The 20,118-nt window shown below is 44.0% G+C and overlaps 1 protein-coding gene across 1 annotated transcript; it reads left to right on the forward strand.

Moving 5' to 3' along the window:
• The first annotated feature begins 4,383 nt into the window (after positions 1 to 4,383).
• Positions 4,384 to 17,659, forward strand: LOC109906312 (N-acetyllactosaminide beta-1,3-N-acetylglucosaminyltransferase 3). The gene is made up of 5 exons (XM_031791766.1): positions 4,384 to 4,649; positions 9,035 to 9,125; positions 9,205 to 10,261; positions 11,144 to 11,229; positions 16,491 to 17,659. Exons 1-5 carry the CDS (start codon positions 4,637 to 4,639, stop codon positions 16,621 to 16,623), a joined length of 1,380 nt encoding a protein of 459 aa, XP_031647626.1. The 5' UTR covers positions 4,384 to 4,636; the 3' UTR covers positions 16,624 to 17,659.
• Positions 17,660 to 20,118: the final 2,459 nt, after the last annotated feature.

Below are 20,118 nucleotides of genomic sequence, written 5' to 3' on the forward strand. Positions count from 1 at the left end.
CGGAAGCGTGGCACGCATACCTGAGGAAAACACTTCTCCAGGTGAGGGCAAAGGTCAGGGCCTGGTTTCAAGTGTTATCGACTACATCGGTGGTCGAGGAGTAGCTGTTATCTGGGGTTAACTGCCTTTCTCAGAAGAAGCACATTTGTCCACCTTTGTCGGCTCAGGGATTCTAACCAACAACCTTTCACTTACTCTTACAGTTTTTGACAGTTGCGTCCACATGATTTCTGAGACTATGGCTCCTTTTCTCGAGACTCTACACACAAAACCCCCAAAACACGCAACACGCCAAAACACACAACACGCCAAAACACACAACACGCCAAAACACACAACACGCCAAAACACACAACACGCCAAAACACACAACACAGACAAAACACACAACACAGACAAAACACATCCAGTAGAAGACAAATAGGCTTGTTACTATGAAGAAAAAGGTGCATCCTGTCTCCTATTTGGGTCTGGCCACAGCGCCTCAACAACATCACAGGCGATGTTCTCTCTGGCTAAACAGGGGGGGGGGGGGGAGTAGCATCTGGAGTGGCGTATTCAGCCCTGGCACGCCCCCTTGTCTATGTCACCACAGGCCTCCTCCTCATCTTCGTCCCCCTCTGACTCTCACTCCTCTTTCTCTAACTCTCTCTCCTTTAATTGGCCTCCATTGTTGTCCAAACCAAGAAAGCCAACCTGAAGCCTATTTATAGTGCCAAAGCTCTGATTTCTAAGCGAAGAAATCAGCTATAAGTGTTTTCACACTGTCAGCACGGTGTGTAGGTCATAGGGTACATTTTGAATGGTAGTTTTTTCCCCAAAACGAAACACAAGATCTGTTACTTTTGAATGATGCGTCTAATGTAGAGAACAGTGTTCAGGAAGACGTGTGTTTTACAATTTGCAAACTGTAAAGCAGATAAATGTGCTTGTAGTTTTGCAGACTTGGTGTGAAGATGAGGCACATGAGTTAATGGTTTCACTGAGAGTTCCTCAAGTACCACTTTTAGTGTGTAAGAGATGGTCGAAAACTGTAACCTCTAGGCTACCATCAGTGCAGGAAGTAAAATGAAATTCCAATTCTATAATTGAAAAATATATATATTTAATTTCAATGACATCAAAACAAAGCTATTTCTTTCCAAAGTTTACTTCTTTTTATATATATATAAAAATAAATATGGGATGTGGTCAATTCGAATTGAATACGTCATGCATTTCTATCTGAACGTTGGCCAACATTGTGTCCTGCTGAACGTGGTGCTGACTTCCAACAGCCCATTCATTCACAGCCGATACAGATACTGTACCTATCGGCGTTTTGTCTGGTGGTACATGTGAGTCGTCATTCACAGCCGATACAGATACTGTACCTATCGGCGTTTTGTCTGGTGGTACATGTGAGTCGTCATTCACAGCCGATACAGATACTGTACCTATCGGCGTTTTGTCTGGTGGTACATGTGAGTCGTCATTCACAGCCGATACAGATACTGTACCTATCGGCGTTTTGTCTGGTGGTACATGTGAGTCATCCCATATAAAACGGTTCTCTGACAGGTTTGAAAAAAACACATCTCCCCCCGGTCTTTTGGTCAGAGGACTCCTCCAGCTGTAGAAAAACAAAGTAGAGTTGACAGCACAGTGCTGATTACATCAATGGCTGACAGGGGAATTCCAGGACAGACAGTATTTTGACGCTTGACCAGATCAAACCTGACCAACCTGAAGTGGGACTGGTGCCTGGCCACATTCTGCCTCAGCATTCTGCTCCTGATATGGGAGGGGGTTCCCACCACACTACTGAACAACAGATCCACCAGGTCATGTAAATAGCCTGTGAATTAAATCAAATATAATCACTCAATAAACATATAGCGGATATTATATATATATGTTTAGTGATGATACTAATAGAGGGACTGTAAGTACAGAATAGAGTCAGACCAGTGATGCTGAAGGTGGTATTACTATGCAACCAGCCGTGTAACGCTACTGTAAGACTGGTACTCGGGGCTAGACATATACCATCCTTCATTCATTTATGCCTTAGAAAATACACAATATACTTTTTTGAGAACGGGTTGTTTGTAGCACTAGTAGGAGACGAAGACCCTGAATGTTAGCTAGTTTTAACCTATATAGCTAGTTTTAACCTATATAGCCAGTTTTAACCTATATAGCTAGTTTTAACCTATATAGCCAGTTTTAACCTATATAGCTAGTTTTAACCTATATAGCTAGTTTTAACCTATATAGCTAGTTTTAACCTATATAGCCAGTTTTAACCTATATAGCCAGTTTTAACCTATATAGCTAGTTTTAACCTATATAGCTAGTTTTAACCTATATAGCTAGTTTTAACCTAACCCTTGATCATGACTCCCACTTCCATTAAAGGCAGACTGCCGACAGGTCCTGAGTTACCGACTGCTAACCCAAACAATATACCTGTTTTCATAAAAGTAGCTAGCTACCTAAATTGCAAATCTGGGTTAGTTATCATTATCTTTGTCCGAGTTTAAATTACTTGGCTAACTAGCTAAACTTTCGTTTTCGTAATGGGTCCCCAAACGACTCTCCTTCGCCTTCACACGATGTGAATGCAATTCTTACAATATCGACGACAAGCTGGCTGGCGTTGGGTCCTGTCAAAACGGGTCGCCAGGTGTAACGTTAGGCATGCAACTCTTCCTCTCTGTGACATTCCACATTAGGGAGAGGCTATATATTTGGCTAGTTACATCACGGTTATCATAGCCACACACCAGTCACAGCCATCATGTTGTATGTTTGTTGTAAATAATCCCTTCCTTGACATCTTGCACAATATTGTTGAATGCATTAGAAATCTGCACCAGCTATAGGCAAGTCGATTTTCACTCCTATGCCGAGAAAGTGTGCATGCATTGCCCACAACAGGAGGAAGCTGGGGGCGGACACCACCTTGTTGTCTCTGGGCAAATGGACATCATTGGTAAAACTGGGCCGGTAAGTAATTCATAACTATCCCATCCCTACCCGTTACGATGCAGTCACTTCCAAATGTTGTTTTGAAAGATACTGGCTTTATGACCAAAATTATCCTATTTACACTTCATGGTTCATTTTGATACTAGAATCAATGTTTCTGACTCATATTGATGACACATAGGCCCTTTATAAGTGTATAAGTTGGTTCTAGGAGACAGTTCAACTTTAAAACTGCAACATGTTCTGTCATTCTCATGGCAAAATGTGAGGAATATCATGAGGTGAGCTATTAAACAAGCTATTTTTTCCACTATGCTCCATGGACATTTTTTATTTTTTCCAGGAAATTAGCTTTAAAACTGCAAAATGTTCTCTCAGACAAAATGAGTAAAATAGAATTATAAAACTGTTATTTTTTTTAGGGGGGGTTGGCCTTCCACGTATACTGTATTCTCAAAATATCCCTCCATATCCCATAATACATCTGGAAAAACTGTACAAATATAAAAAATTAAAATAATAATGTTTGTTTAAAAAACAGAGTACAGGCCTCGGTGTAACATTCCTTCAACGATAAACGAGAATCCGACCATCACCCCTGGTGAGACAAAACCGCAACTAGTCAGAGAAGATAACCTTTTACCAGTCCTGTCTGGTCCAGCGACAGTGGGTTTGTGCCCAGAGGCGATATTGTTGCCGGTGATGTCTGATGAGGACCTGCCTTACAACCTGCCTACAAGCCCTAAGTCCAGCCTCTCTCAACCTATTGCGGACAGACTCAGCACTGATGGAGGGATTGTGCGTTCCTGGTGTAACTCGGGCAGTTGTTGTTGCCATCCTGTACCTGTCCCGCAGGTGTGATGTTCGGATGTACCGATCCTGTGCAGGTGTTGTTACACGTGGTCTGCCACTGTGAGGACAATCAGCTGTCTGCCCTGTAGTGCTGTCTTAGGCGTCTCACAGTATGGACATTGCAATTTATTGCCCTGGCCACATCTGCAGTCCTCATGCCTCCTTGCAGCATGCCTAAGGCACGTTCACACAGATGAGCATGGACCCTGGGCATCTTTCTTTTGGTGTTTTTTAGAGTCAGTAGAAAGGCCTCTTTAGTGTCCTAAGTTTTCATAACTGTGACCTTAACTGCCTACCTTCTGTAAGCTGTTAGTGTTTTAATGACCGTTCCACAGGTGCATGTTCATTAATTGTTTATGGTTCATTGAACAAGCATGGGAAACAGTGTTAAAACAATTTTACAATGAAGATCTGTGAAGTTATTTGGATTTTTACAAATTATCTTTGAAAGACAGGGTCCTGAAAAGGGGACCTTTTTTTTTTTTTTGCTGAGTTTGAGAGTGTGTGATATGGGAGACAGAGGTCTGTTTATTTCGAACATTACAAAAGAGTTTTATAAACAATGGCACCACTGCCATGTTGCACTGAGCCTTGCTGTTGGAAAACCACACCAGTCTCCGGCTTTGGCTGTCAGAGATGCACCTCCCCGACTTTCGTTTGCACTCAAACAAGGCCAGTATTAAACCGCGGTGTAAAGCTTATGCGGTAAGTGAGTTTAGAGGAAGTTGGCCAATCATTAACTTCTTTGGTAGAGTTAAAACGACGTCGCTGTGGAATAGTGTTGACATTTGACAAGCCAAATAGACGTACGATGATAACCAAGGGTAAGTGCGATTCAATTAGCTTATTTCTGTTTAGCACCATGATACAACCTTATGGCATTACTTGTTTCATCCTGCTTTTAATGTTGCTATAAGAGAATGTATGAATGATGCTTCCACTAGATAGCACAGTCACAAAGTCAAAGTTAACGATATCCTACAAATGAATTAACTTAGTTTTTGCTTTTAGTTTAAGGTTAGGCATGAGGTAAGCAGTGTGGTTAAGGTTAGGTTTAAACATCACATTTTAAACAAGAGACATGTAGAAATAAGTGCGGTTTATAACTAGCATGCTGTGACGACCGATTGCTGAAGAAGCGTTGCACTTCCGCGAAAGTAAGGACTCTTCTCTCTTCATTCCGTTTGAAGTCGCCAAATGCTGCGTTGTTGAGCTATTTTGTTTCCACTAAAAGAAAAAGAAAAGTCGCGCGCTAATAGTGTTTTCGATGCCATCATTATGTTGCAACTACTGTTGTTTCCAAACAACCACTTTACATCATCATGTAGGCTAAATGTGACCGAACACCTTGATTCGGTCTTATGTAGCAACATGTGCATTACATTTTTTATTTTTACATTGGATAAAAACAGAGACACAGAGCTACAAAATGGTATATCATACACTGCATTTGTTTTTAGGAACGATGGGAAAGTAATTCTGGTTCGAAAATTGATAAACTTGTAATGCAACTTTTGAGAAAATGGCCTTTGAATGTTCTGGTACCTACTGGAGAGTTCTCCTTTGTCTACACCCATTCAGCATTGTTCACAACCTCTTAAACCAGTCCTACCTAATCTCTTTAAGTATTCGCATGTGAGGTAATGTGCTAAACAGTGAGTAGTGTAGTAAAGATTAAGACTAAAAGTCATAGCCTAGTAAAGATTAAGACTAAAAGTCATAGCCTAGTAAAGATTAAGACTAAAAGTCATAGCCTACAATACTTTATATTTACCTGGATATTTTTTCGTATAAATAAAATAATATACATTATGTGCAAAAACAATATTGATGATAGATTAGGTAGTTATACAACCAGGGGTAAAATGCCTAAGCAGCAGGATTTAAAAAACAATTGTAGCAACAACATATGGTGTGTGTGTTAGGAGAGTCATTTGAATAAAGGCACTGCAGGTAGTGCTGATGACTGGTCCGTCCAAAACATTAATGAACAATAATCTATATTCAGAGAGACGGTTTCCGTCCTGCCCTGGACTTTGGTGCGGGGCATGTGATGTCCATAGCCTCTTCATCGCAAAACTCTGATCTTCTGAAAAACATACATTTTGTCGAGCTGTGTCCAGTCCAGGTGGAGCTTGTACATAGCAGGCCATCTACGGGAGGAAGGATGTCAGCGTTGCGCAGCAGCTAAAACCTGGTCCCGACTGAGTCTGAACGCTCCTTGGTGACAAGGCTCCAAAGCATCGAAGATGTAAAACAGGAAATAACCAAACAGGAAATAGATTATTAATTACATTAACATTAACATTACAACTTCGCACAACATCAATTCACCCCCTAAGTTTAGATAAGAATAATAACCTCATACAATGCGATGAGGATTATTTTCACCTGAAGTGCGGGTACTGCTTGATCTGTGGCAGTGGCCTGAAGTACGGAGTCAGGTGTTGTTGCCAGCCACCGCTTTCCACCAGCACCGTATCATCCTCCAGTTCAACCAGCTGTGGGATGTTGACGCCTGTCAGTCTCAGACAGTGTTCACTCTGGTCTTTCTGAAGCACTGCTTGATGAGGCCAAAGCACCAGTCGGGGGGGGGGGGACTTGGTGTGGCCTGTGATCAGGAAGTGAAGGTCCAGACTGTGGTGGAGCTTGTGTATGGTCCGCCAAGCGCAATACCAGAGCACAAAGTTGTTATTGTTTTGGCCACTGCAGTTATCACTATTCAGGTCCACACGTGTTTCCCAACTCCCTAGTTGATGACTTGTTGACTTGTTGTGGTATTCCTTCACAGTAGACACCAAACAAGACAGGCTTGCGAGTAGTTAAAAAGTAGATGGGACCTGGCTACATAGGGTCAGAAGGATAGTAGATGGGACCTGGCTACATAGGGTCAGAAGGATAGTAGATGGGACCTGGCTACATAGGGTCAGAAGGATAGTAGATGGGACCTGGCTACATAGGGTCAGAAGGATAGTAGATGGGACCTGGCTACATAGGGTCAGAAGGATAGTAGATGGGACCTGGCTACATAGGGTCAGAAGGATAGTAGATGGGACCTGGCTACATAGGGTCAGAAGGATAGTAGATGGGACCTGGCTACATAGGGTCAGAAGGATAGTAGATGGGACCTGGCTACATAGGGTCAGAAGGATAGTAGATGGGACCTGGCTACATAGGGTCAGAAGGATAGTAGATGGGACCTGGCTACATAGGGTCAGAAGGATAGTAGATGGGACCTGGCTACATAGGGTCAGAAGGATAGTAGATGGGACCTGGCTACATAGGGTCAGAAGGATAGTAGATGGGACCTGGCTACATAGGGTCAGAAGGATAGTAGATGGGACCTGGCTACATAGGGTCAGATGGATAGTAGATGGGACCTGGCTACATAGGGTCAGAAGGATAGTAGATGGGACCTGGCTACATAGGGTCAGAAGGATAGTAGATGGGACCTGAATGGCCGTAATCAGTGCCAGACACCTGGCTAACTTGATGGGTCAGCTAGCTAGCTAAACAATGAACCATAATCCCAATTGATAGAGTACTAGCAAACACATACCGATTGTCATAGCTAGCTAAAGTTAACATTGAACCTATTTGGTTTACTAGTTAGCTAGCTAACATTAAGCTATGAATAGCAATGCAAAATGGCATTCTGAGATATCACTACACACAGAAAATACACCTAATGTTATGTAGCAAGCCAGCCATCTACCGTCAGCTAGCTAGCTAACAGTAAGCTTTAACTTGCAATGAAAACAACTTCCTGACAAATTTAGAAACGTATAATATCTGACACTGTAGCTAGACTCCTACCTGTATACTTGGATGAGCGCTTCGATGCAGACTGAACCCCCTTTCATTAAATAAGACGTCCTGGGTATTTTCCACTTTGTTTGTACAGCTTGCGTGGCCCGTTGTGTCCAGTCACTCTGGTTCACAATGACCATGTGCAATGGCATAATAATAATCCGATCTTTCTCCCCCTCTGTCACAGATGCCGTGGTTGCCCTTAGTTTGAAGATGTAATCCGGAGCCAGGTGTTTTATACAACAGCCTTCTGTGTTCTCTTTGACTCCCTATGCATTTTGCAATCAAACGTCAGAATTCTATTCATCTCTTTATCGTACTCTGCTTCTACGGTCACTGTAAGGACTAGTGTCTTCTTTAAAGAAAATGTAAAAACATTTTTTTTAACCTAAATCAGGTATTTCCTCATCGTCTGATTCATTTACATATTCCGAGAGGGTTAGTATGGCACGATCGTCCTCCAGAAAGTAGTCATCACAATTTTTCCCACTGACTTTTGTCGATAGCGCCTGATAAATTAAAGGCAGCGATGTTGTTGAGAGCAGTAGCAACATATTTGCAGTCCTTATATCTTTCGAAACACCGCAAACCAATCTGAAACTCATCTCTCGGCATGTCCAGCCCACTGATTATCTCATCCAATCATGGCTAGTGGGAAGGTTCCTGGCTTTTTCTGTGGCTAAACCAACAAGGCTCGTAATTTAACAATTGTATTTGTATTTACAGATGGCAAACAAGTTTGTTATTAAGGCACATGAAAGTTCACATGTTCCAGAAGGCATTTCTGCCACAAAAAAAGCATTGATAAAAAATGTATTACATTCAAAATGTATGATATCTCACTGGACTCGCCTAGGGTTAGTGTCAAATCCATTTCAGGAACTAAACTGACATTCCATATCATGAAGCTCGTGGCGTTGCTTCCAGAGGCAGTTTGGAACTCGGTAGTGAGTGTTGCAACCGAGGACAGACGATTTTTACATGTTTCAACACTCAGTGGTCCTGTTCTGTGAGCTTGTAAGGCCTACCACTATGCGGCTGAGTCATTGTTGCTCCAAGACGTTTCCACTTCACAGTAACAACACTTACAGTTGACCGGGGCAGCAGGGCAGAAATTTGAGGAACTGACTTGTTGGAAAGGTGGCGTCCTATGACGGTGCCACTTGGAAAGTCACTGAGCAGTTCAGTAAGACCATTCTACTGTCAATGTTTGTCTGTGAAGATTGCATGGTTGTGTGCTCAATTTTATACACTTGTCAGCAACGGGTGTGGCCGAAATAGCCAAATCCATTCATTTGAAAGGGGTGTCCACATACTTTTGTGTGTGTGTATATATTAGTACCTCCTCAATCCATCCCTCTCTCCCACAATCCATTCCCCTTACCCTCCCTCCATCTAGGCTGTATTAGGATACTGCTCCCCAGGCCTGGTGTCTCCAGACTGGTTGTCCTGTCTCTTTCCTCCTCCCTGGCTCTGCTGCTACTCTACAGGTGGGTGATACGACAGACAGATATAATATAAATCATGACTTCATGATCATTTCTACTTCTTCTTCTGCTTCTTCTTCAGCTCTTTGAATGGTCCCCAGAGCCCCTCTGCGCTGCACCAGGTCTTCCTACATTTCAGACATGTCCGCTCCTACCCCCTCCTCAGACGGCCTCGCTGCTGCCTCCTCCATCCCCCCAACTCCAAATTTAACCCTGGACCCAGTCACCCCAGACCCAACCCCTGGTCCCTCTACCCTGATTCCAACCACGACATTGAAGCCAGCCCCATCCTTCTGCTCCTAGCAATCAAGTCCCACCCTGCCAACTCTGACCGCCGGGCTGCCATACGAGCCACCTGGGGCAGGGAGAGGGAGTGGAGAGGCCAGGGCGTGAGGAGGGTGTTTCTACTGGGCCTGGGAAGAGACAGGGGGGAGGAGGGGGGAGACCCAGATGTGGGGGAGGAGAGTGAGAGATACGGGGACATTCTCCAGTGGGAGTTCCGAGAATCATTTTTCAATGTGACTCTGAAAGAGGTTCTGTTCTGGAACTGGTTCCACCAGGAGTGTTCTACAACCGTTCTCTATATTCTAAAGGGGGACGATGACGTTTACGTGGATGTGGAGAGAGTGGTGGGGTTCCTACAGAACAGGGAGACAGGGATGAGGAGAGAAGAAGAGGGAGAGACGGAGATAGGGGGAGAGACATTGATAAGGGGAGGGAGAGGGATGAGGAGAGGACAAAAGGGAGAGACGGAGATAGGGGGAGAGAGAGGGATGAGGAGGGGGACTGAGATGAAGAGAGTGATAGGACCAGGGGCAACGAGAGAGGGAGGGGCAGGGAGAGAGCGAGGAACAGAGGGAGGGAGAGGGCGAGGAACAGAGGGAGGGGCAGGGAGAGAGCGAGGAACAGGGTCTCCCCAGCCTCTCTACATGGGACGTATCTTTGTCGAAACCTATCCTGTGCGTATATGGTGGAATAAGTACTACGTCCCCTACTCCTTGTACCTTGGCCCCTACCCTCCCTACGCTGGGGGTGGAGGCTACCTCCTCTCCAGAGATGCCCTCTCTCTTCTCCTCCACGCCTCCACCAGGGTGCCTCTCTTCCCCATCGACGATGCCTACGTCGGCATGGTCGCACAGGTGAGTTCTTTGGTTGATTGGATGAGTTTTAGACTGATTATCACCATCACGCGCAAAAATGTAATTTCAATAATATTTGGTCATTTAGGAATATACAGGTAGACGCAGGTCATTCCTTGAGCCACAACATTTTATTTGTACCTTTTCTTTAACCTGGCAAGTCAGTTAAGAACAAATTCTTATTTCACAATGACGGCCTAGGAACAGTGGGTTAACTGGTCTAGGAACAGTGGGTTAACTGGTCTAGGAACAGTGGGTTAACTGGTCTAGGAACAGTGGGTTAACTGGTCTAGGAACAGTGGGTTAACTGGTCTAGGAACAGTGGGTTAACTGCCTTGTTCAGGGGCAGAACAACAGATTTTTACCTTGTCAGCTTGGGGATTTGATCTTGCAACCTTTCGGTTACTGGTCCAAACCGATAACCGAATAAGAATAAAATCCAGTGCTCTAAACCACTAGGCTACCTGCCGCCCCAGGACCCTACTCCTCCGTAGAGCCCTGGTCAAAGTAGTGCACTATCCTATGGGCCCTGGTCTTAAGTAGTGCACTACCCTATAGGCCCTGGTATTAAGTAGTGCACTACCCTATGGGCCCTGGTATTAAGTAGTGCACTACCCTATGGGCCCTGGTATTAAGTAGTGCACTACCCTATGGGCCCTGGTATTAAGTAGTGCACTACCCTATGGGCCCTGGTATTAAGTAGTGCACTACCCTATGGGCCCTGGTATAAAGTAGTGCACTATATAGGGAATAGGGTGCCATTTGGGATACTCCCCACAATGGACAAACTCACATAAGCAAATGTAACAAAATTATACCCCCCCCCCTTCTTTCTCTCTGCCTCATTTCTCTTCCACCTCTATCTGCTCCGTCTCTCTCCAGGCAGCTAACCTATCAGCCAGAAACCATCCTGGCTTCATGCCTGTGGAGTACTCTCCCTCCCGCCACCCCTGTCACTACCTCAACAGGTAAAAGTACTCCTTCGTTTCCATGTCTAACAAACGCCTAAACGGCAACAAGTAGCCGAGTTCTGTCAGGTGCGCCAGGATGTGTAAGGACCAGTGTGTTACGTTCTTGGCTGTACGAGACGTGTACAATATTCAGTACCAGTCAAAAGTTTGGACACACCTTCTCATTCAAGGGTTGGTCTTTATTTTGTACTATTTTATGCATTGTAGAATAATAGTGAAGACAAACTATGAAATAACATATGGAATCATTTTATTTATTTATTTATTTATTTTACCTTTATTTAACCAGGTAGGCAAGTTGAGAACAAGTTCTCATTTACAATTGCGACCTGGCCAAGATAAAGCAAAGCAGTTCGACAGATAAAACGACACAGAGTTACACATGGAGTAAAAACAAACATACAGTCAATAATGCAGTATAAACAAGTCTATATACAATGTGAGCAAATGAGGTGAGAAGGGAGGTAAAGGCAAAAAAGGCCATGATGGCAAAGTAAATACAATATAGCAAGTAAAATACTGGAATGGTAGTTTTGCAATGGACGAATGTGCAAAGTAGAAATAAAAAGATAATGGGGTGCAAAGGAGCAAAATAAATAAATAAATAAAAATTAAATACAGTTGGGAAAGAGGTAGTTGTTTGGGCTAAATTATAGGTGGGCTATGTACAGGTGCAGTATTCTGTGAGCTGCTCTGACAGTTGGTGCTTAAAGCTAGTGAGGGAGATAAGTGTTTCCAGTTTCAGAGATTTTTGTAGTTCGTTCCAGTCATTGGCAGCAGAGAACTGGAAGGAGAGGCGGCCAAAGAAAGAATTGGTTTTGGGGGTGACTAGAGAGATATACCTGCTGGAGCGTGTGCTACAGGTGGGAGATGCTATGGTGACCAGCGAGCTGAGATAAGGGGGGACTTTACCTAGCAGGGTCTTGTAGATGACATGGAGCCAGTGGGTTTGGCGACGAGTATGAAGCGAGGGCCAGCCAACGAGAGCGTACAGGTCGCAATGGTGGGTAGTATATGGGGCTTTGGTGATAAAACGGATTGCACTGTGATAGACTGCATCCAATTTGTTGAGTAGGGTATTGGAGGCTATTTTGTAAATGACATCGCCAAAGTCGAGGATTGGTAGGATGGTCAGTTTTACAAGGGTATGTTTGGCAGCATGAGTGAAGGATGCTTTGTTGCGAAATAGGAAGCCAATTCTAGATTTAACTTTGGATTGGAGATGTTTGATATGGGTCTGGAAGGAGAGTTTACAGTCTAACCAGACACCTAAGTATTTGTAGTTGTCCACGTATTCTAAGTCAGAGCCGTCCAGAGTAGTGATGTTGGACAGGCGGGTAGGTGCAGGTAGCGATCGGTTGAAGAGCATGCATTTAGTTTTACTTGTATTTAAGAGCAATTGGAGGCCACGGAAGGAGAGTTGTATGGCATTGAAGCTTGCCTGGAGGGTTGTTAACACAGTGTCCAAAGAAGGGCCGGAAGTATACAGAATGGTGTCGTCTGCGTAGAGGTGGATCAGGGACTCACCAGCAGCAAGAGCGACCTCATTGATGTATACAGAGAAGAGAGTCGGTCCAAGAATTGAACCCTGTGGCACCCCCATAGAGACTGCCAGAGGTCCGGACAGCAGACCCTCCGATTTGACACACTGAACTCTATCAGAGAAGTAGTTGGTGAACCAGGCGAGGCAATCATTTGAGAAACCAAGGCTGTCGAGTCTGCCGATGAGGATATGGTGATTGACAGAGTCGAAAGCCTTGGCCAGATCAATGAATACGGCTGCACAGTAATGTTTCTTATCGATGGCGGTTAAGATATCGTTTAGGACCTTGAGCGTGGCTGAGGTGCACCCATGACCAGCTCTGAAACCAGATTGCATAGCAGAGAAGGTATGGTGAGATTCGAAATGGTCGGTAATCTGTTTGTTGACTTGGCTTTCGAAGACCTTAGAAAGGCACGGTAGGATAGATATAGGTCTGTAGCAGTTTGGGTCAAGAGTGTCCCCCTCTTTGAAGAGGGGGATGACCGCAGCTGCTTTCCAATCTTTGGGAATCTCAGACGACACGAAAGAGAGGTTGAACAGGCTAGTAATAGGGGTGGCAACAATTTCGGCAGATAATTTTAGAAAGAAAGGGTCCAGATTGTCTAGCCCGGCTGATTTGTAGGGGTCCAGATTTTGCAGCTCTTTCAGAACATCAGCTGAATGGATTTGGGAGAAGGAGAAATGGGGAAGGCTTGGGCGAGTTGCTGTTGGGGGTGCAGTGCTGTTGTCCGGGGTAGGAGTAGCCAGGTGGAAAGCATGGCCAGCCGTAGAAAAATGCTTATTGAAATTCTCAATTATGGTGGATTTATCAGTGGTGACAGTGTTTCCTATCTTCAGTGCAGTGGGCAGCTGGGAGGAGGTGTTCTTATTCTCCATGGACTTTACAGTGTCCCAGAACTTTTTTGAGTTAGTGTTGCAGGAAGCAAATTTCTGCTTGAAAAAGCTAGCCTTGGCTTTTCTAACTGCCTGTGTATAATGGTTTCTAGCTTCCCTGAACAGCTGCATATCACGGGGGCTGTTCGATGCTAATGCAGAACGCCATAGGATGTTTTTGTGTTGGTTAAGGGCAGTCAGGTCTGGGGAGAACCAAGGGCTATATCTGTTCCTGGTTCTAAATTTCTTGAATGGGGCATGTTTATTTAAGATGGTTAGGAAGGCATTTTTAAAAAATATCCAGGCATCCTCTACTGACGGGATGAGATCAATATCCTTCCAGGATACCCCGGCCAGGTCGATTAGAAAGGCCTGCTCGCAGAAGTGTTTCAGGGAGCGTTTTACAGTGATGAGTGGAGGTCGTTTGACCGCTGACCCATTACGGATGCAGGCAATGAGGCAGTGATCGCTGAGATCTTGGTTGAAGACAGCAGAGGTGTATTTAGAGGGGAAGTTGGTTAGGATGATATCTATGAGGGTGCCCGTGTTTAAGGTTTTGGGGAGGTACCTGGTAGGTTCATTGATTATTTGTGTGAGATTGAGGGCATCAAGTTTAGATTGTAGGATGGCTGGGGTGTTAAGCATGTTCCAGTTTAGGTCGCCTAGCAGCACGAACTCTGAAGATAGATGGGGGGCAATCAGTTCACATATGGTGTCCAGAGCACAGCTGGGGGCAGAGGGTGGTCTATAGCAGGCGGCAACGGTGAGAGACTTGTTTTTAGAGAGGTGGATTTTTAAAAGTAGAAGTTCAAATTGTTTGGGTACAGACCTGGATAGTAGGACAGAACTCTGCAGGCTATCTTTGCAGTAAATTGCAACACCGCCCCCTTTGGCAGTTCTATCTTGTCTGAAAATGTTGTAGTTTGGAATTAAAACTTCAGAATTTTTGGTGGTCTTCCTAAGCCAGGATTCAGACACAGCTAGAACATCCGGGTTGGCAGAGTGTGCTAAAGCAGTGAATAGAACAAACTTAGGGAGGAGGCTTCTAATGTTAACATGCATGAAACCAAGGCTATTACGGTTACAGAAGTCGTCAAAAGAGAGCGCCTGGGGAATAGGAGTGGAGCTAGGCACTGCAGGGCCTGGATTCACCTCTACATCGCCAGAGGAACATAGGAGGAGTAGAATAAGGGTACGGCTAAAAGCTATGAGAATTGGTCGTCTAGAACGTCTGGAACATAGAGTAAAAGGAGGTTTCTGGGGGCGATAAAATAGCATCAAGGTATAATGTACAGACAAATGTATGGTAGGATGTGAATACAGTGGAGGTAAACCTAGGTATTGAGTGATGAAGAGAGAGATATTGTCTCTAGAAACATCGTTGAAACCAGGAGATGTCATTGCATGTGTGGGTGGTGGAACTAATAGGTTGGATAAGGTATAGTGAGCAGGACTAGAGGCTCTACAGTGAAATAAGCCAATAAACACTAACCAGAACAGAAATGGACAAGACATATTGACATTAAGGATAGGCATGCTTAGTCGAGTGATCAAAAGGGTCCGGTGAGTGGAGAGGTTGGTTGGTGATTTAGACAGCTAGCCAGGGCATCGGTAGCAAGCTAGCATAGGATGGAGGTCTGTTAGCCACCCCTTACGTTCCGTCAGTAGATTAGTGGGGTTCCGTGTGGTAGAGGGGATTAATCCAAATCACACAACAACAACAAAAATAAAAACAATAGATATAGTTATAGAGGCCCAAGAAGAAAAGATAATAATAATAATTTTAAAAAATAATAAAAAAAATAAAAAATAATAATAAAAAATTGTCCGATTGTCTATTCAGATAGCAGCCGGTAAGACAGCTAACGGTTAGCAGGCCGCAGATGGGCGTTCAGGTAACGTCGCGACGGAGGAGCCGGCCGAATAACTCCTTCGGGTAGATAACGTCGGCAGTCCAGTTGTGAAGGCCCGGTGGGGCTCCGCGAAGGCAGTAAAACGGGTCCGGATAGGTGACTGCAGCCCAGGTGTGATTGATGGAACTCAGGAGTGATTGACGGAGCTTGCTAGCTCCGGAATAATTGATGTTTGCTCCGGAATCGACGAAGGCCGATGGTCACACGGATAGCAGCTAGCTAGCTGTGAGATCCGGGTATGAATGTCCAGGGACATGGAGAGAAAAATTGGTCCGGTATGTTCCGTTCCGAGCCGCGCCGTACAGAACTGGCGATAGATTTTCGAGCTAAAGGATAGCTGATGACCACAAACCGTGGTTAGCTGAATATTAACGATTTGCCAGTAAAGGAGCTAACTAGCTTCTGAACTAGCTTCTGGATTAGCTTCTGGCTAGTTTCAGGCTAGCTTCTTGGAGTTTCTGGCTAGCTTCTTGGAGGATTACAGATCTGAGGTAAATAATACTTTTTTATAAATATACATTGGTGAGGCGGGTTGCAGGAGAGTGTTTTGAAGATGAGTTGATGGAAAATAAAAATAAAATGTATGTGAAAAAGTTGTAAATATATATATATACAGGACACGACAAGACGAGGACAAAAGACGTCTGAACTGCTATCATGTCGTAACCAAACCTTTAACTGGTACTGTGTATGACATAGGTCACGTGCAATCTATGTATTCTGTCCAGTGTGTAATGTACATTGTCAATTTTGCATACAGCACTACTTTTAGAGTTCCACAATTCCCTGTATTTTATAAGGAATCCTGGTTAGAAGATTCCTGGCATTATGAGAGAAGAATAAATTCCAAGAATCCTACAACCAGTATTTTTTTTTTGAAATTTTGCAACCCTTATGTGGCTAAGACCATTATCTTGTCACTATCACAGTATCATGGTCCTCCACAAGCTGCTACCCACAGACCTGCTTCATCTCTGGAGCTTCCTCCAGACCCAGGTGCACTCCTGTAGGGACTCTGCCCAGGATGGGCTCACCTTGGCCAGAGCGAACTCCCCTGGTTAGGATTGGAGGGAAAGCTGATCCTAGATCTGTACCTAGGGCAGGAGGGGTATCAAATGTATTTTGTTCTGCGGGTCACAGTTGGTCTTCACTGAGGTTTGCATTGACAATTTGCCCAAAATAGGTCATCTGTTTTTGGAATGTTCAATGTTACCTGATGTTCTAGCTCAGGGGTGGGCACCTCGCCCTCCAGGGCCTGATGGGTATCAGTTTTGCCCCAGCTAACACACCTGACTCCAATAATCACCAAATGTATTTTATTTAACCTGGCAAGTCAGTTAAGAACATATTCTTATTTACAATGATGGGTCTAGGAGCAGTGGGTTAACTGCCTTGTTCAGGGACAGAACGACAGATTTTTTATCTTGTCAGCTTGGGGATTTGATCTTGGAACCTTCTGGTTGCTAGTCCAACACTCTAACCACTAGGCTACCTAATCATGATCATCAGTTTAGAATGCAATTTGATTCATTAGCGTTTGCTAAGGATGGAGAAAAAGTGTGACGCCAATCAGGTCCTTGAGGACTGGAGTTGCCCACCCCTGAGCTAGAACGTCAGGTCTAGCAAGCTGCTGGACAGACTGAAGAGACTATAAATGTAGGTTCATTATCATGTTTAACTCCTGACCCAGGGAAACCTGGAGTGAGATCTTAGATGTTTGGTCCGACGGGATTAACAGACAGTATAGTTTAATGCACTGAGCAGCGTCATGAGTAACCTCAGGGATCTTTTACTGTGGATTATGTTTTTAGATTTTTAGAGTGAGTGAGTGCATGGGCATGTGTGAGTTGAGGTTCAATTACTATGAATCAAGCTATGAAATTGTTTAGTCAGTTTTGCAGAGATCAGATGTGTATCAGATATGCCAAAATAAATCAGATCTGAGTCACTTCAGACTGCCTGTCTAAGCATGGCTTTTGTATACCTGTGTTTTATACCGTGTGTGTTGCTCCACAGTTTACTGATGTTTTACCTCATGTTCTATGTGACAGGTCTTGTGAATTAAAAAGTGTTGTTTTTCAAATGACACCGAATGAAATTCTGATTCAGTGTATATGTGATCTAAAAATCTGAGTAATGTTTGTAATAAATAAATAAATCTCCAAGAGAACCTCATGATGTAATGTAGGGCTGGACGATATGACTAAGATATCATTTTATATATTTTTTAATTTAACCAGGTAGGCCAGTTGAGAACAAGTTCTTATTTACAACTGCGACCTGGCCAAGACAAAGCAAAGCAGTGCGACAAAGAGTTAGTCAGTAACACGATAGAAAAGAAAAATGGAACAACCTACATAGAAGAGTAGTATCATATCACAATATGTTTCGCATTTGACGATATTTGGTATTTGATGAATAATAAAAGTAGTGGATTTACTTTGAGTAGTCCATGAACTTATTTACATAAGTATCTGCCCCCTTTTTCTACTTTTGCATATATTTTGTTTGTATACTGACTGTTACAAGTAACACAACAATGACATTTTTTATTTTATTTTTATTTCACCTTTATTTAACCAGGTAGGCTAGTTGAGAACAAGTTCTCATTTGCAACTGCGACCTGGCCAAGATAAAGCATAGCAGTGTGAGCATACAACAAAGAGTTACACATGGAGTAAACAATTAACAAGTCATAAACAAAGTTATGCAACGCCCAATGCTCCCGTGTGGGAAAAAGTAATTGTCTCTCAATAACTGGTTGTGCCACCTTTTTAAACTGCTATGACTCCAACACTTCCTGTATTTGTTAATGTCTCTTCCATGGAGAAGGGCTTTAACTCAGCGACATTTCTGGGGTGTTCCAAGCATGAACTGCTCGTTTCAAGTCCTGCCACATCTCAATTGGGGTTAGGTCTGGGTTAGGTCTGGGTTAGGTCTGGATTAGGTCTGGGTTTTGACTAGGCCATTTCAAAACTTCCAAATGTGTAACTTTTTTTTTTGCCATTTTCATGTAGACTTGTGTTTTGGATCATTCTCCAATGGCACCCTATTCCCAATTCAGTGCACTACTTTTGACCAGAGAACGATGGGCTTGTGGTCAAAAGTAGTGCACTAAAACTGCTCTAACAGACCTACATGTCTTGTAGATGAGTAGCCAGCCGAGACTACTGCTCTAACAGACCTACGTGTCTTGTAGATGAGTAGCCAGCCTAGACTACTGCTCTAACAGACCTACGTGTCTTGTAGATGAGTAGCCAGCCTAGACTACTGCTCTAACAGACCTACGTGTCTTGTAGATGAGTAGCCAGCCTAGACTACTGCTCTAACAGACCTACGTGTCTTGTAGATGAGTAGCCAGCCTAGACTACTGCTCTAACAGACCTACGTGTCTTGTAGATGAGTAGCCAGCCTAGACTACTGCTCTAACAGACCTACGTGTCTTGTAGATGAGTAGCCAGCCTAGACTACTGCTCTAACAGACCTACGTGTCTTGTAGATGAGTAGCCAGCCTAGACTACTGCTCTAACAGACCTACGTGTCTTGTAGATGAGTAGCCAGCCTAGACTACTGCTCTAACAGACCTACGTGTCTTGTAGATGAGTAGCCAGCCTAGACTACTGCTCTAACAGACCTACGTGTCTTGTAGATGAGTAGCCAGCCTAGACTACTGCTCTAACAGACCTACGTGTCTTGTAGATGAGTAGCCAGCCTAGACTACTGCTCTAACAGACCTACGTGTCTTGTAGATGAGTAGCCAGCCTAGACTACTGCTCTAACAGACCTACGTGTCTTGTAGATGAGTAGCCAGCCTAGACTACTGCTCTAACAGACCTACGTGTCTTGTAGATGAGTAGCCAGCCTAGACTACTGCTCTAACAGACCTACGTGTCTTGTAGATGAGTAGCCAGCCTAGACTACTGCTCTAACAGACCTACGTGTCTTGTAGATGAGTAGCCAGCCTAGACTACTGCTCTAACAGACCTACGTGTCTTGTAGATGAGTAGCCAGCCTAGACTACTGCTCTAACAGACCTACGTGTCTTGTAGATGAGTAGCCAGCCTAGACTACTGCTCTAACAGACCTACGTGTCTTGTAGATGAGTAGCCAGCCTAGACTACTGCTCTAACAGACCTACGTGTCTTGTAGATGAGTAGCCAGCCTAGACTACTGCTCTAACAGACCTACGTGTCTTGTAGATGAGTAGCCAGCCTAGACTACTGCTCTAACAGACCTACGTGTCTTGTAGATGAGTAGCCAGCCTAGACTACTGCTCTAACAGACCTACGTGTCTTGTAGATGAGTAGCCAGCCTAGACTACTGCTCTAACAGACCTACGTGTCTTGTAGATGAGTAGCCAGCCTAGTAACAGACCTACGTGTCTCTCCTTTGCATGGTGTTTCTCAGGCAAGTTTTGTTTATTGGTTATTCATTGTCAAGCTTTAAGCCGAAGCCAAACTGCAACATTTTAGTAGTATGTGTCTGTACACTTTCCCTCCACTGTGCGCTGTAAATGGGATACACGAAAGTAGCGCAATTTACGTCAAATTATTTTTT

This window comes from Oncorhynchus kisutch, linkage group LG16 (assembly GCF_002021735.2).
Source record: "Oncorhynchus kisutch isolate 150728-3 linkage group LG16, Okis_V2, whole genome shotgun sequence".
In the NCBI taxonomy this organism is placed as follows: domain Eukaryota; kingdom Metazoa; phylum Chordata; class Actinopteri; order Salmoniformes; family Salmonidae; genus Oncorhynchus; species Oncorhynchus kisutch.